This window comes from Lissotriton helveticus, chromosome 3_1, assembly GCF_964261635.1.
Source record: "Lissotriton helveticus chromosome 3_1, aLisHel1.1, whole genome shotgun sequence".
Taxonomy (NCBI): Eukaryota; Metazoa; Chordata; class Amphibia; order Caudata; family Salamandridae; genus Lissotriton; species Lissotriton helveticus.
In genome coordinates, this window is record NC_136061.1 from 758,482,341 (window position 1) to 758,509,344 (window position 27,004).

The 27,004-nt window shown below is 45.5% G+C and overlaps 1 protein-coding gene across 5 annotated transcripts in view; it reads left to right on the forward strand.

Annotated features, from left to right (window-relative positions):
* Positions 1–27,004, forward strand: part of SBF2 (SET binding factor 2) — a 2,295,537-nt gene that overhangs the window by 996,758 nt on the left and 1,271,775 nt on the right. For all 5 annotated transcript variants that reach the window (XM_078680952.1, XM_078680953.1, XM_078680956.1 and 2 more), the window contains one exon: positions 13,184–13,316. In XM_078680952.1, coding sequence (XP_078537078.1) covers positions 13,184–13,316 — 133 coding nt within the window. The remainder of the gene's footprint in view (positions 1–13,183; positions 13,317–27,004) is intronic.

Here is a 27,004-nt window from a genome sequence, read left to right on the forward strand (position 1 = left end):
TACAGCAGAAATGTGCCCCCCTCCCCCCGGTCAAGGCAGAGTGGTTAGGGACTCATGACTAAGGTGGAGGTACAAAAATCCCCTCTTTATTATGTCCGCAATGTGAAGGACCAAGCAAGTGGTGTTCCCCCAGACGTAAGGTTTGGAAGCTGCCAGGGGTCAGTGTAGTAGGGAGTGCACACAGACCCGGTCCCACCACCTCGGGCTGCAGGTGTTGAATGAGCCACCCTCCCAGGAGCGTAGGTCCCACTCTCACTGTCCCTCTTCACAGTGGCCCAAATGGGCACCGCAGAGGTCCCTGGTGGGTCCTCTACTGTGTGATGGGCACCCCCAGAGATTCCTGTCTGACCGCCACTCCCACAAGGGTTCCTGGCAAGCTGGGGAAGCGGTTCTCAAATAGCCACTGGCCTACTCCAAGCTTCCACCGCAACTCCTGCTGAGCTGCCTGGAGTGGTAGGCAGTCCCCGAGAACAGGAGCGCTGGGCCCTCCGAGGTACAGTCTGTCTGGTCTCAGTCTGTCGAGTCTTTTGCAAGGGAGGGACTGCTTCGTCCACAACTGGCCACTTCCACCCCTCCGCACCCCCTGGGAGACTTCCTGGGGCCGGTAACTCCTCGGAAGGTGGGTTAGCGATGTCAGCTTGTGTTGCCTCCGAAGGGAGGAACCACAGGCCCCAGTCCCACTCTAGCCCGCAAGGCGCGATGGTGCAGTCGTGGAGCACAGTAGAAGCCATCCTCAGCAGGCAGCGGCAGTCCTCCTGGGACTCTACGCTACAAACCCGCAGTTTAGTGGTAGGAAAATGAACACGTCAGGCAGGTGGTGAGAGCAGTGAGCTGGGAGAGTTGAGTTCTCGGATTACCCATGGTAGTCTTCCAGGCCACACCCCCAGTAAGTGGGCTTCTCAGCCAGGCCACTGCCACTCTATGCTTGCCATACAACAGGATCACTGTGAGTTTCCTGGACTGTGCAGGAATGCCAACAAATTAGCCTAATAGTGCAATAAGAGGAGTGAATTCCAATGGTGATTGGGTTATTTCTAGAATTACTTCCTCCACAGACCCTCAGAAAAAAGCAATGACTGATCAGTACATCCCTAAATGAAAAAGTCGACCATGTGATAGGAATAATTAAGATATTGTGGTCTTATTTTGGGGCCCAGCTCGTTTAACTGCAATGGGGTATAGTAAATACGGTTAAGGAACTTGAATTGTTTATTTATGTCAGTAGTTAATAGAAATGGACTTAATCTGCATATTGCCATCCATGTCCTCCAATTCAGTACCTAGGTTCGGATGCCCAACCACTGCAATGTGGATGTATCATGCACACACAGGTTTCAGAAAACAAAGCACCAGTTTCTAATCCCATTTCCAATTGCTTCTGCCCTGTATTACTTGTGTCAGTGGATCAAATCTAGGTCTCGAATGTGGGTAGAGAAGCTGGTACTGCATCAAGTAGTCAAAGTACGCCAAGGTGGCCACCGCTGTATAAGCTGGCATATTCTTTACATGTTCTAAAGACATTCACCTGCCGTCATTTTACTCAGTCCTCTACATGTCAGTACCTCCATCGCCACAGAGGCTTGGAAAGGTCCCATCAAGCTCTTTCTTAAAACTGCTATTGCAGGAAAGAACTACCGAGCCTTTCCTGCTTGTCTGCCTGCTTCCCACAACAAATGTGTACATTTGACCATTTGCATTAAAGTAGTGGGGTTGGACCACCTACCCGCCACATTTCCACACTTTGGGCAGGAGCCAGGCTCAAAGCTGCTCACTCAGGTAGCCATATTGGTTGACACCAGCCACGCCTTCCCTTCCATTTCAATGTGGGATTGCCCCTTGCCTTCTGTTGGACGGGGCGATCTCAGAGGGCCAGGTTATGCTCACCCGACCACCCCGGGACCCACCTCTCCCACAGATATTGCCGAGTCTTATTGTGAGGTCCCCACCGGGGGGAGGGGGACTTTGAGTCTAGGATCGTACCCACTGAGTTCACACCACACTTACGAACGGACACCACACCGTTGGTTTTCAGTAACAAGTTCTTTATCAAACAGTAAGAAGTTATTAGTACTCTTATTTACAAGCGATCGAGGGATCGTAAAGTCTTTGGAGATTCGGGAAGGGGGAAGCGGGACAGTCTCAGTCTTTAGGCCAGTACGAAGCGTACCCTGCGCGCAGCGCTCAATCCTCGAGCCGGGGGATACGGAAGATGATGGTCGCACTGGCTGCTTCACTCACTTAGAGTCGACTCAGGTCGTCTTGGTAGCGTCGATGGTCCAGCCGGACCAGAGTACTCGAGCCGCGATGAGGTCAGCAGGGCTCGATCCGGAGATGTTCTTGAGGAGCCGTGACAGCGTCAGCAGGGCTCGGAGGTCTTAGTTCGGTCTTTGCAAAGATGAGCCGCGACAGCGTCAGCAGGGCTCAGAGATCTTAGTTCGGTCATTGCAAGGATGAGCCGCGACAGCATCAGCAGGGCTCGGAGGTCTTAGTTCGGTCTTTGCAAGGAGGAGCCGCGACAGCGTCAGCAGGGCTCGGAGGTCTTAGTTCGGTCTTTGCAAGAATGAGCCGCGACAGCGTCAGCAGGGCTCCGACGTTCCAGTTCCGTGTTACGAGAAGGAGCCGCGACAGCGTCAGCAGGGCTCAGAGATTCACAGGTTCAGTTCTCCCAAGGGTCAGCCGCGATCAGATGAGCAGGGCTTTCTAGTCAAGGATACAACTGCCCGCTAGTTGTGGTGCGGGCCTTGATATAGTCCAGTGGCACTTTGTTGTCCGAACCTTCGCAGGCGGAGGTCTCAGGCCTTGGGGGCTGGCCGTTGGAGAGGTCTGGCAGTTGGCTCTTTGATCCTTTGAAGATGCGTCTGGGAATTCCCAGACGCCCAGCAGGGTCTGGAGCCAGCACTCGGGGAGGCCAGAGGTGCAATCGAAACTGGCCCACAGGGGAGGCCCAAAGGTGTGACAGAAACCAGTCTCTCAGGGGAGGCCGGAGGTGCCATCGAAACTCCCTGGCTTATCTCACTCGGGGAGCCCTTTACCCCCCAGCCGGGACTGGCGCGCCTTGGAGTCTAAGTTTCGCTGGGGCCGGGGTCATGCTAGGCCCAGGGATTCAGGGGTCTCGGGAAAGGAAAATGGCTGCCGGGCCTTGTGGGGCATGCAGGTTCTGGGCGCTCGGAGCCGGGAGCGGGACGGGACATGCGGGGCTGGTCGTTGATTACGGGGTTTGGGCGTACAGGGAGCAGGACGACCAGGGGACTCTGGGTGCAGGGCTATGCTAATGGGGTGCTGAGGAACGGGGGGGAACCACGCCACGAGGCCAGGTCCAACACGCGTCCCCCCCAGCTGAAAGGCGGAGAGAACTACCCATCCTCTTGGGGGTTCTCTTCACTGAGGCGGAAGAATCGGGACAGGCCGTCTGCGTTGGCGTGGTCAGTACCAGGCCGGTGCTCAACAGTGAAATTCATCCCCTGGAGGGAGATGGACCAGCGCAACAGTTTGGGGTTCTCCCCTCTCATTTGCATTAGCCACCGGAGGGGTCGGTGGTCGGTCTGGACCCGGAAGTGAGTACCGAACAGGTAGGGCCTCAGCTTCTTCAGGGCCCAAACCACCGCGAAGGCCTCCCGCTCGATGGTGCTCCACCTTTGTTCTCGAGGGAGTAACCTCCGGCTAATGAATGCCACTGGCTGGTCTAGGCCTTTGTCGTTCATCTGGGACAGGACTGCTCCGATACCATGTTCGGAAGCGTCAGTTTGGACCACAAACTCTCGGGAGTAGTCGGGGGCCTGTAGTACTGGGGCAGTGCACATGGCTTCTTTCAATGCTTCGAACGCCTCCTGGCAGGCGGGGGTCCAGCTGACTTTCTTCGGCTGGTTTTTGGAGGTTAACTCCGTGAGGGGGCCTGCGATGCTGCCGTATCCTTTTATGAATCTTCGGTAGTACCCCGTGAGCCCCAGGAACGCCCGCACTTCCGTCTGGGTCGTGGGGGCCTCCCAGGCCACGATTGCATCGATCTTGGGCTGGAGGGGGGCTATGAGGCCGCTTCCGACCTGGTGCCCCAGGTAGACTACGGACCTATGTCCGATCTGGCACTTGCTTGCCATAATGGTGAGCCCGGCTCTCTGCATGGCTGTCAGTACCTCCCAGAGGTGTTGGAGGTGCTCGGACCAGTGGGAGCTGAACACCGCGATATCGTCTAGATACGCGGCGCTGAATTCCTCCAACCCAGCCAGTACCTGGTTAACCAGCCTCTGGAAGGTGGCGGAGGCGTTTTTCATCCCAAAGGGCATCACCCGGAAATGGTAGTGACCATCCGGGTGGAGAAGGCGGATCTCTCTCTGGCCCCCTCTGTGAGGGCGATCTGCCAGTATCCGCTGGTCAGGTCGAACGTGCTGAGATAGCGAGCAGCCCCTAGGCGGTCAATAAGCTCGTCTGCTCGGGGAATGGGATGGGCGTCGGTTCTGGTGACTGCGTTGAGCCCGCGGTAGTCTACACAGAACCTCAGCTCGGGAACAGCACCGGGGGCGGCCGCCTTCGGAACCAGGACCATGGGGCTGGCCCATGGGCTGTCAGAGGCTTCGACCACTCCTAGAGCTAGCATCTTGGAGACTTTGGACTTGATGCAGGCCCGGACTCTATCAGGGACGCGGTAGGCTCTGTGCCGTACTGGAGGGCTGTCCCCGGTGTCCACGTCGTGGACGCACCAGCTGGTGACGCCGGGGGTGTGAGAGAAAAGGTCCGAGAATTGTCCCAGTAACTGGCGACAGTCCTCACGCTGCTCAGGGGTGAGGGAGGAGGAGAGACTCACTCCCTCTACGGACCCATCATTTTCCTTCACACACAGGAGATCGGGGAGAGGCTCCGTTTCCTCTTCCTCTCCGTCGTCAGTGGCGAGGAGTAAACTCAGCTCGGACCGCACGAAATGGGGTTTGAGGCGGTTCACATGGAGGACCCTCAAGGGGTTCCTGGGGGACTGCAAATCGATGAGATAGGTCACCTGGCTCTTGCGTTCCACCACCTTGAAAGGCCCGGTCCATTTGTCTTGCAGGGCACAGGGTTCCACTGGGGCCATCACCCCGACCTGCTGCCCAGGTTGAAACTCGACCAGAGTGGCATTCTGGTCATACCAACGTTTCATCTCTTCCTGACTGGCCTCGAGGTTTGCCTCGGCCAGCTCTCAGAACTTCCGAGTCTGGTTTCGGAGGGCCAAGATGTATCTAAACACATCTGGAGGGGGCTCTGGGGCCGCCGTTTCCCAACCTTCCTTGACCAGGCTGAGGGGCCCCCTGACGGGGTGCCCATAGAGCAGCTCGAAGGGGCTAAACCCCAAGGATTTCTGGGGGACTTTGCGGTACGCGAACAGGAGACAGGGAAGGAGGACGTCCCACTTGCGCCTCAGGGGCTCTTCGAGACCCATGATCATTCCCTTGAGGGTCCGGTTGAATCGCTCAACCCGGCCGTTACCTTGGGGGTGGTATGGGGTGGTGAACTTGTACGTCACCCCACATTGTTGCCAGAGGGACTTCATGTACTTCGAGATGAAGTTTGTTCCTCGTCGCTCACTACTTCTCGGGGGAATCCCACCCGGGAGAAGATCCCCACGGGGGCCGTCACCGTTTGGAGGGGGATGGCTTCGGGGTATCGGGTGGCATGGTCCACCAGGACGAGGATAAATCTGTGACCTAAGGAGGTCCGGGGGTCAAGAGGCCCCACGATATCGATGCCCACTCGTTCAAAGGGGGTACTGACCACGGGGAAGGGTTGGAGGGGGGCCTTGCGCCTCCCGCCGCTCTTCCCGCTGGACTGACACGTGGGGCAGGACTTGCAGTGGGCCTCCACATCAGAGCGCATGCCGGGCCAGTAAAATAGCGTGACCAGGCGGTGATACGTTTTGTCTTGTCCCAGGTGTCCCGCCAGGGGTACATCATGGGCCAGGTTCAGGAGGAAGCCGAGGAAGCCCCGGAAGCGTAGGGGTACCACCAGCACCCGGGCTGACCCTAGCTCGGCAGACTTCTGTTCGCTATATAACAGGCCATTTTCCCAATAGACAAGGTGGGAGCCGGACTGGTCACCGGCGGCCTGGGCGGCGGCCTGCTGCCGTGGCCCAACCAAAGACGGACAGGAGGTCTGTTCTAGGCAGAATTCTTCTCGGGACGGTCCTCCCTCCTGGCGCCACTGGGCCAATTCAGGAAGGTCGCCCAAGCTCGGGGTCTGTTCGACGTCAGGGCCCAGGGGACCTGCGTCGGGGACAAGGCTCTCACTGGGAGACAGCTCGGGGATTTCAGATGATCCGAGGACCTCGGGATCCTCGGGGACTGGCTCGACGTGCTCGGGACTTACCACCTCTGGGGAGGACACTCGGGCGGTCATGGATCGGGTGCTCACACAGGCCCATTCAGGCAGGCCCACCATCTCCAGGTGGGTCCTTCGTTCTACCTGCTTCCACGGGGAGCTCTCCAGGTCGTTACCGAGTAGGCAGTCCACGGGCATGTCGGTGCGGACCACTACTCGTAACTCTCTGGAGACGCCCCCCCCATTTGAACGGGACCTGAGCTATTCGGCAGGTGCGGTTGGAATTGTCAGCTGCAATCACCCTGCAGGAGGCGTGGGTTATGGAATGGAATATGTTTTTGTAGAGCGCGATAGCTACCCGCAGGCGTCCTAGCGCTATAACTGAGTACGGTGGGGTGAGGCAGATCGGGAATTATGTCCTGAAGAAAAAAGTTTTACATTTTTTACGGAATAGCAGGATGTTTGGTTCTGAGCGGATGGATAGCGGGAGGGAGTTCCAGAGCCTTGCCGCGTTAGTGGAGAACTTTCTCCCTCCACTTCTTTCTCTTTTATATCTGGGAATGATGACTTGGAAGGCAAGGGACGATCTCAGCTGCCTGTTAGGGTTGTAAGGAGTGATCAGGGTGTGATTAAGGTTAGCTCCTTTCCTCCAGTAGGCACGGTGGGCGATGCACATGCTTTTAAAGTTGACCCTATCTTTTACAGGTAGCCAGTGAAGTGCTTTTAGTTCAGTTTTTACTGATTGCCGGCGGGGAATGCGCAGGAGGGTACGGGCCGCGCAGTTTTGAATAACCTGCAGTTTTTTCAGGGTGGATTCAGGGGCTCCTAGATATAGGGTATTGCCGAAGTCAAGCCGGGATAGGATGAGACCCTGGCTAGTTTTATATGTTTATCTCATTGTTCTGTTGGGTGCATACTGCTGGCACCCCCTCCCCGCCCCTTATTCCTTTAAGACTTAGATCTAGGTGCATGCTTTAGATATACCTTCAAATAATAATACAGCAGGGTTTACCGTTTGTCTTAGAATCCGAACATTTGGTTTAATTAAGATTTTGTTGATCATAGGCCAGGGTAGAATAGCCATTAGTTATTGCACAGCTACCGTAACTGGAACTTTACCTCAGTATAGGTATGCACAAATATTACTTGAGTAATGTCTTTGCGACAGTGCAAGTAACAGTTTGATGGGACTGCAGGTGGCATAGCGGCTGTCTAAGCCTCAGTACTTCGCTTGATCTCACCTCAATAGTATCTTATTACACTAGCAAACTCTTGCATATTGGGATCGAACAGCCACTTCTCAGATTAGTTTATTGTTGTACGGCAAAGGGCTTCCGTGTGAAGACAACTTGGAACAGACACCCTGCTATTCTGTCTGTTTCTCTCATATGTGGTGCAGATGGCAGATCGGAACTACAGTAATGAGTTTAAACACTGTAGAGAAGTGGTACATGAAAAGTAACTTTTAAAAAACGCGTTTGGCTCAGTCTATTGAATGTCTTCTAAGCTTCTTCCAACCTGGTATGATCCTCTGGGGGATCCCATGCTTATTTCTAAAGACTGCCCGAAATTGATGAAGGATGGCTGTGAAATTCTTTAGTTAGCACTAGATGAGGCTTTTTAGCAAGCTGTTGAACACTCATCGTGGTGGAGGTGTAATCAGCACCCCATTCTGTGTTATGGCCAACTGCTCCACTATGTCTTTGACATGTAGCATTGCCTTCGCCTCCCGGCATGAGAAGTGAACGATGGAGCACTGCTGCACATGAATGTTGTCTTAACAGTATTTTTAGAATGGCTTAGCCTTAGAGCTCACCATAGTGGGCTCTACCGGCCATTAAAGGCCCACTCCGCGAGGGCCTTTAACAAGGGAGCAGGCCTTTAATGGCCAGTCGAGCCCACTATGATGGGCTTTAAGGCTATTAGAACATTCCGCCCCTAGAGGGCAGAATGTTCTAATTTGTAAAACAAAGGCCTTCGGGCTCCATGAGTCCTTTGTTCACAGCATTAGCTGTAAAACAACATTGAAATGTTGGAGCTCCGGACTTCTACCAACCATTTGAATATTGGTATGTTGAGTGCCCCATTGAAAACCATGGAGTGCTCCAGGCTTCTAATGGCTGGTAGAAGACCGGATCATCAACATTCCAATGTTTAACAAAGGCCTCACAGAGCCCAAAGTGATTTTAACCCCCTCGGGCTGCATGAGGCCTTTGTTTTACAAATTAGAACATTCTGAACTCCAGGGCCGGAATGTTCTAATATCCTTAGGGCTCTTCATAGCGGGCTGTACTGACCATTAAAGGCCCACTCCCTTATTAAAGGCCCTCGCCTTCGGCCTTCAACACTGGAGCGAACCTTGAGTGGCTAGTAGAGCCCGCTAAGGCAGACTCTAGGGCTATTTTAGAAGCCTGGAGCACTCCATTGTTTACAATGGAGTTTTCAACATTCCAGTGTTCTAATAATTGGTAATGGTTGAGAACGTTTCAAACCGCTGCCATTACTAAATTAAGCATACTATTCATGTAGTAAATATTTCCACTGTGTATGTTTTTTTCCCTAACTTTAGCTCAGCATTTGGATGTCTGCCTATGAGAATTTAATGTGACTATAATCTTTTGCCAAGATATTGAAGTACATATTACCACAGTAACATGTTTTTACCACCTTTGACCAAGTATTGTTTCAGCGGAACATTATGAAGGGTTGTCTTTGCAGAAACCAAGTGATTTTTGTCAATTGGTGCATGGATAAATGGGTTTTTTGTACCATAATGTATGGTAAAAATTGAGAGCTTTCTCCATTGTGAAATAACATGATGTGTGTAATTTCATTTGCCTTTTGAAATATTTAGAGTACACAAACCAGCTGCCTCTTTTCACTCTTTCAGGTTTTGCTTGTATTTGACCCTGTAGAGAGCTCCACTGCTTTTTGACTAGGTTCCCACCATAGAAATACCACAAACCATACATACATACACACAACTGATTAGAAAAACTTAAATTGAAGAGACATTATAATTAGGATCCGTAATCTAAAAAAGATTTAATTATTCTGCTGTGGTGAGCACTGCAACTATAATCGTGATTGCACCATGCACAGTTTTGTCATCAAGGATGTAATTTCATACGTTGTAGTGATGTTATCAGTAATATCATAGAACATGTCATGAGTGATATAATATGGGAGGTAATTAGCAGTGCGTGGCCGGGGCGCGAGTTATAATTTCATTAGGGCACAAGTTATAGTTATTTGAGATAACTATAACTGATGAATGTCAGTGCTTTATTAGAGTTTACAATGGTATAGTTCACCTAGTATTTTCACCTAACTATAAAATCACTTTAACCTTTGTTGTTCCAGTGAATTAAGGTTTTTCAATACCTAACTATAACTGTCACTTTCACTTTTTTTTTCTGTGAATTTCCAGAGTTGTTTTTAATGTGAGTTGATTTCAATATATAAAAGGCAAGCCTATTGGCTTTGTCAATAAACATTTCAATAAAGCACATAAAGTAAACTTTAAAAAAATACTTTAAACATGTTTTTACACTCACCAGGCCACATAATACAGCCATAAAACCAACTACAAGAGGTCCCTGCATTCCTAAACTGAAGAGCAGCGGTGTTTACCGTATCATGCAGATTTTGGTGCTTTAAAAGGCAAAATCCCCATGTTATTTCTCAGCACTGGTAATAGGTACAATTCATCTCACCCGATAAATAACGAACCCCATGGTATCATTATTTTTCAGGTGCAACAAATAGCACTTGTACTCGTATTCAGGCCCTTAGATACCTTGCACATTCATTAACATGATTATCGTAATTCCTTTGCTAGTCATTTGTTAGTATGATTTAGACTATTTTAGTGTGCATATTAGACATTTCTTTCCTAGTGTTAAAATATGTTATGATTGTCACGTTTAAAATCTGTATTGTTCGTCATACATCAAAGAGATTGCTTCATTGCTTGTGTGGTTAGTGTAAAAGAGATTGAGGCAGTGCCGTACATCTTCAGAGGAGATCATTTAAACTGAAGCGCAAATGGGATACTTTCTTCAATATGTGTAATATCGTTTACATAAAGAAATGAACTTTGGTCAAATTGCGTGTAGTTTCCCACTCTATTGCAGGAACTGCTCGTTTGTGGACAGCCTAACCGTTGGGTTGGTGCCAGATTTGATTCCATGCACCCTCTCAGAATATGTTGTTCTATAGGCCAGCTAGCTCACTGTTAGGCCTGGGCAGAGTTTGCGGTGTTCCGTGTAAAAATTCAGCTGTGATACAAAGAGTTCCGCAAGCGAAGGAGTACATTACGTTGCGCTGTTAGTGCTGATTCTTAGTGTGAGTGTTTATCCTGTGTTAGAAAATCTCTGCGAACTGCACCATCAACAGCGCAAGAGGGCACTGCTTCTTTTTGCAACTCGAGTAGATGTTGTACTCAAGCGGCAGCTTCCTCAACGCAAACAGAAGTGGCTGTCCGCGACCGCCTGTGTTGAGAAATCTTGCCGGGACGTGGTCTGGCGTAAGATTTTCCTCGCTTGCCAACTTGTCGTTGGTGAACGAGGAAAAACTCAGATACACGGAGCACGGAGTGGGTAAAACTCAGCAAACTCCGCAAGCGGAGCGAAATTTCACACCCAGGCCTACTCACAATGCCACCATAACCCCCCCCAACCCTAGGCGGGTTGAAAATGGTTCTGGCGACCACTGAACATTACAACCATAATCCCCCAGGAATCGTGGTAACAGATCTAGTACCATTTTGCCCAGTCAGTCGTCGTGCTCCCTTTTTTCTCAGAGGAATATACAAGGAATAAATACACAGTGGAAGTTTTCAATATTCATTTAATCAACCTGATTCTTGTATAAAATATATGTGCTGAAATGATCAATAGACAGAAGCAAACAAAAGTTATTAGGAATGTTATGATAGTGAACAGAATGAAAAGTGCCACCATCAGGCTAAAACAATGTATATATGCAAGCACATAAAACAATATAGAGATCTGGCGTACCTCTAGTATGCGCCCCCTAACCTAAGTGTCTAGGGCATGTGTATGTGTTCTGCCAAGAATCCCCGTACTGGATGATCCAACCCAGTTACCTGAAGGGAAAGAATGCAGGTCCCCGTCGTAGTCACGAACTGGACACCCCTCATAGAGATATCCGCTGACTGCTGGGCTGAAACATCAGCATGTAGAGACCTCACCAATGACTTCAAAGCGCTCCTCTGTCAACACCCGGAAACGGATGTTTATGTACAGCAAAAGGCATCCTTGCCCTGGGCTGAGATCTTGGTCAAGCCGCCATTGTTTGTGTTATAGATAGCTCTGTCGCAATATGTACGAAACATCATATTTGCACAATGTATGTATTAACCTTGTACATGATGTGTCAAGGTATCACAGTAGTGTTCTTGCAAAGTTGGATTGTATGCACGTATAGTTTGGTAGGAACAAATCCGCACTGTCACTGTTGCAAATGCGTGGTAAAAGTCATTGTGAGGGAGTGAAGGCAACTTTAGGAACGAACGCGTGTACATGTAAAAGTGACAGTGTTTCCCCCTAGTCCTAACTGGGACACATGACAAAATGAAGTTCATATTAAGGGACACAAAAGGGTTCAAATGTAACTAAACCTGAGGCCAGTTTAATGCATAAGAGTTTGAGTGTCTTAATTGCAGAATTAACAAAGTTTTGTAACTACAAACAGTGACGGAGAGCACATTACCTGTCCTTCTAAGGCATTATGGTAAATTTAAGTGCTCATTAGTGTTGATGCCAAGTGTTTGCCACCCTGTGCTTGCACATCCAGAGCTGCATATTCTTGGACACAAGCTTTGTGCTTAATTGACGCTCTTCAACAAGAAGAACTCCAGTTTGTGAGTCCCCAGGGCTATCACCCTAACAACTCAACTTTAAACAGTGGGAGAGGGAAGAACACTGTTACTCTTGTTGAACAAACAGAAAAAAGGTGGCAAACTAAAAAAGAAAAGGTAACTCCCACTACAGAAATGGACTGTAATTCGCCTCAATTAGATGTGCTACTTTTAAAAAGAAATCAGCAGCTACATTATTTTGGAGCATGTGCTTTGTATTGGTAGTGGCTAGAACAGAGCCACAGTTGCTTCCAGGCAATAACCTTGTGGATGTTTGGGACCGAGGATCTGCCTAAGAGGCAGAATCAGAGCTATTCGGATCAGTGGAGTGTGAATATCGCTATTGAATATGTGCTGGTAGGAAATTCTTGTCACCACCGGTCTCCCCTGCGACTACTCACACAGCACTTGGTTAATTTCATGTTTTGTCATGGAATAGTGTTTCCATCCATAATGGCAGCACAGTTTTATCAGTATGGCGACTTTGAGCCACATTTAGGTATATGCTCCTTCACATTTTATGTTAAGTGCCCATCGGTGAATATACAGCGCTACTTTCAGAGCAGTCACCCAAATTAGCATAATAGTCATGAAGCTGTCCTATCACTTTAATGACAGGCAGCACGTCCACATGTGCCACAATGGAAAATGAAGTTGCACTCACATCAGGAGGTAATTTTGATGTTTAAAGGGTAAGTATCCCAGTAAATAAATGTGAAACCAAATAAACATAGTGCGACATATGTGCTAATCATTTAAGGATTTACAAACAAACTACCTTGACACGCGAAGCTCCCAGCGAAGAGACAGAGATTTGGCCTCTTTTTCAAAGGATCCTTTCAGCAGGCCCCGAGTGGCATGCGATCTTTTGAAAATCTGGCCATAGTGTAAGGGGTGACTCAGCTGTGGTAACAGGTTTTTCAGTTTTTTCCTGTTATAGGATGTTATTGTTGACAGTGTGGTTCATTAAACTGTATCCTTTTTCTAAATGTGGAAACGTTCCATTTTTCCCTCTAGGAATCCAAAATGTGCTCAGCTTACTTTGTGCTGTTCTGACGGAAAACAAAGTTGTCTTTCACTCAACAAGTTTCCAACGTCTCAGCGATGCTTGCAGGGCGTTGGAAGCAATCATGTTCCCACTCAAGTACAGGTAAGCTTCTACAGTACATAGATTTTTATCAGTCTTTCAGCACCTCTGACAGTGTGATTAAAACACTGCCAATGGCGTTCCTCGAATGTCTAGCGAAAACCAACATCATAAAACACATTATAATAAATACAAGGCAACTGCATATATCCATGGACCATCTATATAAAAACCTGTATTTCATTGAGAATCGTGAAATATGGGAAATAGTTCAGTTGTGTGTAAAATACGTATTTCATCATAATGACAGCCACCAAACTATTAACATTGTCAGGCCTAAATGCAAATTATGCAGCATTAGTCCCTGTTAGTATAATTTTTATCCATTGAAGATTTTTTTTCCACAATTGTGCAGTAAACGCTTGTAGTGTGCAAGTTAATGCACAAGCAGTAAAATCTTGAGCTCTGTTCATATAAATATGTATGGATAGATCTTTGGGCTTTGTAGGTCACCATGTTCTGTGTTCATAGCTTAGCAGGTATTGGATTGTAAAATAATATAATGTAGTGGCAGAATATTACGATCTGAATTTGTCGAGAAACATCCAATCCAAACTCCACAAGTGTTGTGACTGCATGCAAGAACATGGTTTCCTTTTTTATGTCATAGCTAGATACATGGAGGTGAAAGATCTGCACTGCAAGCCCACGCACATTAAGGCGCATATGTATCAAGCCCTTTTCCTGTTCGCAAACGGGCCGATTTTCAGAAACGGCCTGTTTGCGAACGAGAGAAGGCCTTTTGGGATCTATCATCCCAAAAGGCCATCACAAAATAGGGAATCTCGAAATTAGCAATTCCCTATTTTGCGATTGCATTTAAGGAATCGCAAATTGAGATTCCTTAAATGCGATGCAGGAAGCACCCACGTTGTGAGATTTTGGCCTAAGAAATCGCAAATTACCGCCAACTTCAAGTTGGTGGTAATTTGCGATTTCTTTGAAAATTGAACTTTTTTGCATTTTTCAAAGTGCCATGTGGCACACATATATGCCCTTATGGGCATGTATGTGCGCTACATGTGCACACATACACATTTCGGGGGTGCAACAGGGTGTCCTTTTCATAGCCTTGCACCCTTGAAATTGCATTCGCAATTTGCGAGTACCTAATAGGTACTTGCAAATTGCAAATGCCTTCCCATTGCCCATAGTAATAAATGGGAAAGTATTCCTTAATTGCGAATCGCAATTTGCGTTTCACAAATAAGGACTATTAAGGAATCACAATTAATATTGCGATTCCTACATATATTCCATTTTACGAGTCCTTAATAGCGATTCGCAAAAAATCGCTATTAAGAACTCGCAATACAGGTTTTTCATACATATGCCCCTAAAACTGTAATTGTGCTGCCTTTAAAGACCAATACAAAATAGGACTGTTAGTTAAAGTGTTGAACTTGGTGCGTTTCTTACATAATGCTTATTGTAGAGACTTGAAAGCGACTGTATCAAGCGAATGCAGAATCCAAATAACAGCATTGAGGTAAAGGCCTCCCAGGGCTGTCCTTCATTACCAGGTTAATTGAGTCTCCATTGGCTTTCCCAAAGAAAAATGCTCTGGTATGATCTATGACGTCATCCACCTCACAGCGCAAATCCTCATTGGATACTCTCCAACCAGGGCATCCCTTGCCTTCTGCCCACATCGAAGGGGGTGTTCAGACTCCTGCGCCTATATGCAGACATTCCTCTAGAATTGAGCGTCATAGAACAAGTTCAAGAGAATGAAGACCGTGCAATTTACTCATCAATGCAAAAAGAGCATTTTCTGTCGCCCATCCATTTGCATGATTTTTACATTTACATCAAAAGACAGTGCTGTTTCCTTTCCAGTCTGCTCCCCTCCAGTCTCCTGCCTTGACAAAGTAATACTCCTATCCTCTGCTCACCCGCATAACCTGCCTTCAACTTGGTGATCAGTGAGGCATTTGAAGATTACCATGATGTGGCCTGTCTAAAATCAGTGCAAAGTCAGCAGATTTACACCCGATCTTACTAGTTTTTGTATGCTTGCAGCTCTCCAGGAGACACTCCACTGAAAGGGCATCCATTCTAGAACTAGTGAACTGCTGTATGAACTGAATGACCCCTCGCCAAAATTCAAGATATTGTGTTGCCAAAACATGTGCATTAGATCTGCCCCATTAGAGGAATATTGCAGGTACATGTCTAGATCCCCTTGATACATTCTACTCGGTCTTTTGGGTGTCGGGTAGGTCCGATGCAGAAGCTTGCACTGTGTGTTAGGAATTGGGTTGGCGGAATAAGGAGTATCTTCTTTAATGACGTAAAATGATGCTGTCTGGTGCCATGGCAAAGGACCCCAGTTGTAGTCAACCTAGTGCCTTTCCATTGCTATCTATCTAGTGCTTTCCTCAATTTCACGCAGTCTCGTATGTACCACAGCAGCAAGCCCAGTGCTTAAGCAGTCCTCTCAATGTATATTGCAATTCTGTGGACTAGCAATTACAACGCAGCATGCAAATTGATGCGTCTGTGATACCTTCCGCCAGGTCTGTTTGCAAGTAGTTTAAGCTAGGGTTGAGGGGGTCTGCAGTTCATCACCCTCTCCCTTGCATTGTGGAGTCAGAATGTAATGTTCAAAATTGGGCGCTCCAGGCCTCCCTCATCTGGAGTAAGCTGAAACTTCTTGAGCAGCACCTTATATCTTTTTTTTCCTATACTAGCTGTCAACAGCTTCTAGGCCTCGATAAAAAAGGTACTTGATATGTCTATTGGCATGACTGCGAAATAGTAAATGAAACTCGGGGGCGGCACCATTTTACCAATAGCCAACCTTCAACATCCCAGAAGGGCGACTTATTGCAGACTTGTGTCCAGCTCCTTGGTAAGGACAAGGCCTTGTTCAGATTACCCTCCAGGCAGTTCTTTTCCATTTTCAGACCTCCCGTCTGAGTGCTAATTTAGGTAAATCCACCCCTTCTAATACCACTGATCTCAACTTGGACTACATTCTACTTATTCTCAGTTCGGAGAGTGCCCTGAATTATTGCAGAGCCTGAAGTGCAGAGTCCAGTTTTTGAACCACATCGCTCTGATACAAAATCGTATTGCCTGCGTACAGGGAGATGACATGACTGTACCCATTAACCTTGAGTCTTCGGTTCCTAACTTTATGATGGAATTGAATTGACCAAGGTGCCAACGCGAGCAGGGACAGGAGGTTAAACATCTTTTGCATGCCAAGTTCAATCTTGAAGGGATGTGAGATTATATTACCCATCACACCCTGGCCATTGGAGTGGCATCCAGCAGCTTTATCCAGGTCAGGACCTTTAGGCCAAACCCGATCGCTCGAAGTGTGGCCAACAAATACTCCCAATTCAATAAACTGAAGGCCTTCTCAATATCTATGGGTACCACCAAAGGATGACCAGTATCCCACCAGCAACCTTCATCTCATAAAACAATCTTCTAACTTTCACAGCTTTACTCCTATTCAGTATGAACTTGGGGTGATCTGGGATTGCTAGGTCAGATAGAAGTGGAGCGATCCTATTGGCCAATAACTTGCCTAATATCTTACAGTATGTATTGAGAAGTGCATATAGTCTATATGAGGCCACATGTACTAGGTCTGCATTGGCTTTGAGCAACATACCACTATCAGGGCTTCCTTAGTTGAAGATTTCTGCTCACTGCTTTACAGGATGCCATACACATGGCGTGTAGCTTCATGGCTAGTGTTGCACCATAGGGTAAGCAAAACTCTGTTGGCAATTTATTGCTGCCAGGGGTCTTTCCTGATGCCAAGTCTATTGTCTTTGACCTAATGTCCGCAGTTGTTAAAAAGGCGCCCAGTGTACCTCTGTATTCTAGGATTTGTCTCTTCACACTCGACTTGGCTCACAAAGTGGTTTGCGCCAGCAGCTGTCATGCCTTCAGAGTAAAGTGCGGAGTAATAATTTACTGTTACTATATTGATTACAATGAATTCAAAATGTGGTGGCTACACTGATATTTGGTATTCAAAAATGTGAAAATGTTTCTACTTGCCTTCAAAAGTTAACCTGGCTCCCAGTGCGAAAAGATGCTGAGTTAAGCCCCTATGCATCACCAGACCCTTTTTGTTCCCGGAGTTTTATATAGCACAAACTTGACCCGATATCGGGTATCAGAGCGCTTTACATAGCACCAGTTACGTTACATCAGTGTTTACATTCATTTTTGTTAGGCACGGGGAGATTAAGTGATTTGCCCAAAATCACAGGATGTTCAGCGTCCTTGCCGAGACTGAGTCCGGTTCCCCAGATTCGAAGTCGACCACCCTAGCAAGCATTAGGCCAACTCCTCTCCCCTTTTATCCAGCAGACAACACTACTTACGTCTATGGTATGTTTAAAAAGCATTTCCCGTTTAGGTTGCTTAGCTCCGCCTCTTCTTATCTGTTCACCATACCCAAGAATCGGAAATCTAGACTGGGATGACACAACTTCGTTGTGATTACAGCACAGGCATGAAACAACCTGCTGATCAAAATACGGTCGGAAAGAATGTTTTAAAAGTTTGCACGCTTTTTAAAAACTTAGATTTTTACCAAATATTTGTAAGTAGACATTTAATATTTTCCTTCACTCCATTTGTTTTAAATACTTGATAAGCAAAGTGAAACAACTTAACTTATTGCCAGAACACCCTTGAGTAATCACACACTTTACAAAGTCAATAATATGCTGTCCCTTTGATATAAACTGAGTAGGTTGTATGATAAAGATGACAGCTCCATCTTTTACTCAGATTAGTACCCTAAGGTTTAGTTAGAGTTTATTGGAGGTATGCGAAGGCCAACCTCCTCATACTCATATAAGGTTAGATTGTATACCTTTCCCGTGGATTCCCGTAGTTCTTCCTGCTCCATGTTATGATATAGTTTGAAGTTGTCATGGTGATGACCTTGTCGCACTGTTACAATACCTGATGGTGCATTTAAGGAGCATGTTGAGATATCCTCGTCACCCAGGGGTGAGTAGCTCATCTAAACGTCATGCTGGGTATCATGTGTTCTGTTGTGGATAACTTGATTCATGGGCAGTGCCTGCCTGTCTGAAACACTAGTACAAAAACAAATGCAAAATCATGCTGTGTCAGGGAACGAAACACACCAACCCCAAACAATAGCCCTGTGGACAAGCCTGAGCTGCCCTCTCATGTAGCCTTCAGCCGACGTGTGTGTGTGTGTGTGTGTGTGTGTGGGGAGGTGAGGGGGAATAAACCGCGTGCGGTGTGGGTGCAATATGGTCCCTGCCACCAAGCACATAGCTAACCCTCAACTGCTGTAATAACAGTAACATTTACGCTCCAACTCATAAAAATAGTACAATGTACCAGCCTAAAAATTACGTCATCAGGTGATCTATGGGTGATCTTTGTTAGTGCCCAAGGATTGGCAAAAACAGTGTATTAAACCAGACACCAGAATGTACACCTTGGACCCTCAAAATCCAGAGGACGCTTGACAGGCCGGATGGACCTTTGCTACTGTGTTGCGAATGGAGCTAGGAAAAAAAGTTCAGGTCATAAATATCATCAACTGTCAGGTTCTATATTTTCAGTCAATGATGACAAGTTGAGGATGTTTCCAAAACCTTTATCTTAAAAGGATTAGTATGGTGTTGTCATCTTTATTCCAGTTAGTCCAGATTACAGAAAGGTCGGATAAAAGATTGGTTAGTGACAGCATAAATCAAACAGAGTGTTCCATAAAGGAAATTTGTCACTAAACTAGTTTGAAAGAGACTAACCTACCCTAATTAAAGAACTCTTGAAGCGTTCCTTCTTGAAAGGAGCAAGATTTTCAGGGCATAGATAGTCTTGAACTTTTCATGCAGTCATTCTGAAAACTCAACTGAGTTCCCCACAGCTACCAGCTGCAGCTGGTAAAATATCAGTGATAGATGAATAATCTTTGCAGTAACATTGATCAGGAAGAATCAGGATAAAAAGAGGGTAAAGTCACAGTCAGCAGTAGCTGTCAGCCGTGAGGAGCAAAGTAGAAGATTCTACATAGAACAACTCTTGAAAAAGAGTCAAAAGGGTACTCAGTAATGACAAGGTTCTCAAGTTCCGTCTCTCTCCCTAGGAACACTCAAAAATAGTTTAAGAATTCACAATAATGTATCTTGTATCAAAGACTAGTAGGCGTTTGATTTCTCAGGTAATGGGAACTGCTCATCTGATGGTGACATCAACATCTGCTGCTTCTCCCGATTCCCACGGTAAACATTTACCCTGGTACATAGTAAATTCAATGTTGCAAACATGGAAACATGGAGGAAAGTTCTCATGAGAAACCGATTGCCTACGGTATTAGCTGCATCTAATGTCCCATTGTGAATACAAACTGCTAGTTAAATGCAATGAAACTAATCTTTGGACAATGTCCTGATTAAGCATACATAAAATATGTCTAAATTATACTTCGTTCTAACAGTGTATTCATTCTAAATCCACAGCAAAGTTCATTGTTAAAGCGGGTGGTCTGATAGGGTGTGATGAGCCAATAGAACATAATCTTAAAGTCAGCGCATTCTTTAATAGGATGCTGGCGCTAAGCAAAAGTTCTAAATACAAGTCTATTAAGCTGTGAGCAAAAGTCAAAAGAAAATATGGCTTGGGTCTAGTTACGGAAGCACTTCGAGAATGATAGCGTACTACCTTTTTCTTAACGCAAATTATTCCTACACGTTTAAAGCAAGCACATTTTCCCTCTGTGTGATTTTCTTATGCATTCTTTTAACACAGTTAAAAATGCATTCTAAAAGGGATTCTTTACACGTTTAAAGCAGGCACATTTGCCTACATGTTATTTTTCAATGCACAATTATTTGTGCAAAGGTTTAAATGCATTCTAAAGTGTAATTCTAATACAGTGTGCAAGTCGAAATGTGATTTTCAAATTAATTTCATGCAGTCGTCGACGGCCTCACATTGTCCATTCCAACCTCTCAATGTTCATTGCTGACTCCAACTCATAGGGCTACGTCAAAGTACTCTCTTTTCTCACCGTTCAGCTTGTTTTGCCATGCAGACACTTATTCTGTCATTTCCTGTCTAGCCACCTCTGCCAAATCCCTTGAAGGTTATATAAATTGTCCTTAGCTGTTCCTTTAACTTTCCTGCTTCTTTTAACCTGGTCTTGCATCTCGGTACATTGTTTGGCCCATTCCCTGGTTGCAGCAGAGTATGTTAAGAAGTCAACCTCCTTGCCATCTAGTATTTTTTAGTTTTGATGGAAATGCATGCATTTATTTCACATCAAGAGCTCTGAGCATGCACTTACCTGCCTTAAATATGCTTCGATGTTGCTGTACTGCTGCTGTGTAGTCAAGATAGAGGACCGCCTTAGTTTACTTCAGTGTTAAAGGACATGTTAAAGCTCACTCTGCAGGCCTGCAGGTGTAGCATAGATGGAAAAATGGACAAATCCAAGAAAGCAATCCTTTCTTTATGTGCCGCCATCGTAAATTTAAGGTGATGGTTTCTGCTGTTCAACCACAGATGGAATTCTTTAACAGAATCCAAAGAGCCTCTCCACACCACCAACACGTCGTCGATATAACGCTTCCACCACCTAATCGACAGCACAATGAAACCGATTTCCAATGGACTGTCCTTGAGAAGCCCTACATACCTGGACACATAAGTGATGTGTCGAGTTACCTTTTCTCAAAGGAACAAAAATGGATTTACAAGCTCCAGACAGATAAATATGGATTAAACGATGATATTCCATGGACCCTATTATAGGGTTCCAACCACGGGTTCAGCTTACCTCAGCAGAGGCCCCCCGTTTTGTATGAACGTAGATATTTCAATATGAACTGAGATATACACTTTTGGGTTGTATAGAGGTGTTATACTTTAACAAATACAACTATATAAGCGGCGGCGGCATAAGTTTCATTAACACAAAGAGGGCCGAGGCTTTGTATTGCTGCAGCTTGCATTATTACAACTAACACACACCTTATAAATATGACCTCCAGAAGAAGTGTCTGTGTCTCATAGGTGGAGCAGACTATGTACCACTAATATTTCTTCATTTACTGTTAGGTGGTGGTTCTTGGAAATACACTGTTGGCGAGAACCTTGACTGTAGACACAATGATTCTATATAGCCATACTTATAGTCTGGCTGACACGTCTTAGAGTATTGATTATATAACTCTATCCTTCAAAACAAAGTTAGAGCATTTTTAGATAATTGACTGGATAATATCCAGTATTGCTGCGGTCATCGGTATAGTAAACATACTACCACAAACGGGCAAGTCGATATCATCGTTCAGTTCATATCTTTCAAGGTCCTGTGAGACTTGCAATATAACATAGAATGTCCTGTAATGTAGAGCGCCGCATTTTTAATGCGTTTGTATTTAGCGCAATGTCGAGCGCTCTACTTTTGTGCCTTTGATCTTCAGCACAAATAATAACACTGAGCATAATAACACTGAGCATGATAGGGTTCTGATCGGAAGCGTCCTTGTGCTTTCTATCACCCATAAAAACCGATACTCAACGAACTACAAAGATGGAGGAGATGACCTCATTTAGTAGTTCTGGGCCCGAGGTGATTACCCATAGCAACTGCATTGTAACGAACTACAAAGATGGAGTTTATGATGTCATCCAGTAGTTCTAAGCGCGAGTTCTCGCGCGATTTCGAGCACAAAGTAGTGCGCCCCTAAATCCATCAAAAACAGGGTGAATAAACAATGCTCCTGTTTTCAAGTTACTGAAGAAGCAGGGAGATGCCACTGGGGACTAATCAAACCACTCTGGGATCACATAACATATACAATTCAAGACCTTCATTAATAACTGAGGCGGAGGGTTACCATACAATCAACCCCCGGAGATACTATTAAAGAAGAGACCATCTACAAGTCGGTGCCTCCCCCAAGTCTCAGATGGAAGCTTGAGGTACCGACGGATAGGTGAGTCTACAACAGATCAGACTAATAAGGAGTCTTTATAATCCCAGTATGTAAATACAGTTATAGAGAATGTTGTTGATTTAGTTTGTAGCTTTTGACTAGTGACACTAGCAACACGTAATATATCTGTATGAGTACAATTTTATGTTAGATGATAGACCTGGGAGGCTTTGAGGCAGGGCGCACTAAGTTTGAGTGCTAGAGTCTCATTACATGTTGGTCCCTAGATATAAGGGGATTTTTTATACAGGAATCACATTGGGCCTATCAATAGGCTGTGTAATCCACGCTTTAGGGTGCTCCATTTCTGTTTCCCTTCTTGTATCTATGTAGCGCGGGGCCTCGTACAACCTGAGCAAGGTCCAGGTGAGGTGAGGTCCTTCTCCCTACCATGGAGGGTGAGCATGAATATATTATATAATTTTTTCATTTATTTTTGGTGATACCATGTATGTGGGTAACTGACACAGTCAGTCCATAATTAACGACTATACATTTTCCTCCATAGAATTTGTATTTCCTTATTGACATGGAGGGCTAATGTCTGCGGCTGTTACAGGTTGTACCGTATTCAACCTTTCTAATTTTTTATTTCTCTCACTTTGGTGGTGGTGGTGTTTCTTTTGTTTCACTACTACTTGTGCAACTATTGAAAGAACAGAGGCCCTGACGAATGCCATGGGATTTTATACCCGATAGGCAGAAACATGTTGGCCCGTTATCAGACAGATATTTGTTTGACTGTCTCTCTTGCACTGTTCTTGGTTTTTAACTAGGAGGTGTGGTTCGTCCGCAGAATAAAGTTATTAGTAGGAGGACATTCCATCCTATTTTAAAGTCACTATTTCTTTGTTGCACTGCTATTCACTTGACCATCAAGGATCAGCCATCCCTGACGGTTCGCGTATGTTGGTGGACCAAATCCTTAACCAGCAATAGATGGTGCGGTGTTTGTTGTCCCAATGATCAGGGGACCAGACTGACATGCACTTGGGTTTGGCCAAATGATAGGACTGATCACCGAGTCTATTTGATGGAAACCCTTCACTAATTGTTCTGGATTTGTCAGGCATGTATGAATGATCTGCGCTGTGTTGGCTTTTCCTATACACATGGTGTTCACCGTATATTGAATTATGCTGTCTTCATGTGATTTATACACCCCGAGATCCTGGTGACTCGGACTGACAGTCCAGCTATATAATTAAGCTGATAGACCCTCTGTGTTTTCTGTGTTATACATATAGAAGTTGCTTGGTATAATAACCAGGTACGGGTCTTTAAACCTTATATCCCTTGGACCCTCCCTGAATCCGTTTTGTTGTTGATTATCCACAAGCTTATCCACGCTCCTACTTACCACACTGGCCACACGCAAATTCTCTGCCTTTACATCCTTCCTTCACCATGTGTCATTCTTCTGATCATATTACCGGATCACTTTTTTTTGCCAACATAGCCATGCAAGATCCTGTTCAAACTTAAAACATCCCAGATCTTTTTCTTTCCATCCAAACGTATCAAAGCAGATCACAAGAGATCTGACCTCCTGGTTATTAACAGTCGTTCTGTGTTTTACAACATCTCAAACCTACAATCTTAGAGCCAACTAACACAATTTCTTCAGTCAGAAAGGCTGTCTCTAAGAGAAGGCTCTCAATGGTTGAGTGACACAAGACTTGTAATAGGATCAAAGAAAATGGAAGAAATACCTCCTCCATTCGACCAACCGAGTTGCAAGACATTCCAAATTTGTTACTGAGTTGCCATATACTAGGCGAAAAGCAAACAACTTTGCATTCACAATTAATCAGGCTTCCAACAGTCCTAAAATGTATCTAAAATCAGTACTGCCTAAGTTGAGTAAATCATAGAACACATTCTTCGCAAGTCTCCTGGAAACTACACAAATTCCCTTCAAATAATCATTATACTTATATTGTCAGTGCCTACTATATATGTACTCACTACAGTCCTGAAACCCAACCCTGTGGGGACATTCTTAGGCTCTTAATGGGATTGCAATAGGTTCTCAGATTGTGCAACCTCACTATTGCCATAGTTGTCCGATTGAGCAAACTTACTATTGCACCAGTTCTGACAGCCAGTATTCGGAGGTTTTCTTAACATCTCCCCTGGCTCAAACAATGCTGGCTCAAACACCTGATTAAAAGTCTTTGCTAGATCCCAAATTCACCTCTATCTATCTGCTTGTATCTGACCTCTTTTTCGTGAGAAACCTCTTTGAGCCTATTATTTCCTATCATTTTCAAGCTCTCTCTCCTCTCTCCCCCACTCTGTCTCTCTCTCTCTCCTCTTCTCGCTCTCTCCTCTTCTCGCTCTCTCCTCTTCTCGCTCGTGCTCTCTCTCCTCTTCTCTCTCTCTCCTGGTTCCAATTAGAAGGTGGGAATGATGGCTGACCTTTGTAGGGCAACCAACATTTGAATTCTATGCTGTCTGGGAGCGACATTTTGAAAGAGTCCACAGAGATGTTTTTTACCTTCATTGTCAGCCCAGCCAATGATGAAGCACCTGTGAAAAGTGACATATTCTCCTGAAATCCAAGTAGGAAAGTTGGTGTGGGTGGTAATCCAGTGGCAGCTGCTTACATATTAGGTGGAGGTGCGGGGTGAATAATAAAAATTAAAAAGACTTAACTAACTCTGCCACCTGCCCCAGTACTCCTCTGCCAGGCTGCCTCTGTGCTCCTCTGCAGGCTGCTTCGGTGCTCCTCTGCAGGCTGCTTCGGTGCTCCTCAGCCGCCCGCCTTGGCGCTCCTCAGTGGGCTGCCTCAGTGCTCCTTTACTGGCTGCCTCGTGCTCCTCTGTGACGCAGCACACAGAACAGACTCACAGACTCCCCACCCAATCCGGACGCTGCTCTTATGCTTTACCAGGCATGAGAGAAACACTGGGATTGGCCTGAGCAGGCTGGTCTGTGCTCACTCAGGCACAGGAGTCTGTGCCGGTTCTCCACCCAGCTGTAAAATACATCTGGGTTGGTGAAACCTAAGTGCGCATGTCTGTTGGGCTGGTCTAAGATGTCTGGCCAAACTGGCATGTGCACTTACAAGTTTACATTATGGTTCCTGTGATGAGGTTCTGCCTCCTAAATATATAGGTGTTAGTCCAGATGGTCTTTCACTATTTGCAACTATTTAAACCTGGAAGGTGTCCAGTAGATTTAATAAACCTATCTTTTATCTTGTTGTTATTTACACATAGTCCGTTTCGTAAGTATGTTCTTCCTTAAGAGTTAATGACGGAGGTACACTGGGAATTTATGGATTCTTGTTACGCAGTGATATATGATGTCAAAATATTGTCTCATTGAGGTGAATTCATGTGTAATCTGTAATTATGTTATGTAAAGCTACCAATAGAAGTGATTTAGACAAAAACATGTCCTGCTTTTTATTTATTCTATTTTATTTATTCTATTTATAAAGTTGTGGGTTCCTGCTACTAGAGTCTCTTGGCGCTATCACAGAGAACACAATTAAGTTATAAACAGTGATGAGACAAGAATAAGTAGACCAGATGGAAACACATTATGGCGAGAATGGTCATGTTTTAGCCGTTCCCTAAGTCTGTTTTATAATAAACAGTGGTTCTGTCGGGTGTAGCTATTTCTGTGTAATTGAAAACAATCATATAAACAATAAATCAAATGATGGCGCAAAATAACAGACAAAATTGAACATTCATTTATAGTAACAAGAAATGAATGATTTAGCTATATTTAGAGTTTATGAAAAAGAAATTTTTAATTTAATACAATAATTTCCATGCGGAAAGGATGTCTAAAAGTTCAATCAATGCAGCTGCGCAAGTGACCATTATTTACAGTGACGAGGTTAATAAAGTGCAGATGTGACATAATCAGTGTATTGAACATGTATGTGATACTGTAAGCTAATAAAGAGATATTTACAAGTTGAAAATATGAAAACTGTGTCCAATTTCAAAGTATAATCCAAGTATCTCAAGCTCAGGAATTGATCTACATTCGTTTAAAGCAATGAGACCCATTGAGGATTGGACTTATAACAACCGTCGACTTTTCGACCCTGCCAGTAGCAATGATTTAAGATTGTCAATGCAGGTCTTCATCAGGACAAGGAGGGGATCAGCCGCCCATTCATCGAGGATGAGCTCTATATTGTGGTCACAATTGATGAGGGACGCCCGGGTTTGCCTACTAAACCGGAGGCAACTTTCAAAATTTGACAATTTTAAAGTAACTGCCAGTCACAAACTTGAATTACCTTACAAACTAAAGTGGCAGTTGCGTCCTTGAGACTTTGGGTCACAAATTGCACCAGTTGTACAGTGGTACTAATCCTATTTCAGGGCTGACTGACTTCAATGCAGTTTTCCCCCAATAATTCTTCTATGGCATCGAGTCAACTTGCGTAATCGGCAGTCTGATACCCTCCATGTCCTGATGAAGACCCGCATTGACAATCTTACATCAGAGCTACAGACATGTAGCCAATCAAATCTGAGTGCTGTCATTAAAAAAAAACTCTTGATTGAGCTAAAAAAAATGTTTGCAGCAGTTTTGTTTCTATCCTTTCCATGAACTGGACATGTAGGTGCAAAAGAGGTCAAATTAGCATGACGAGAAAAATGTTCAGAGAAAAGGAAATAGTCATTGCAGAGTATGTGGCATGGAGGAAGGCCCTGAGAAGGACTTGTTAGTATATGGCTGGATGCCTACCACCTT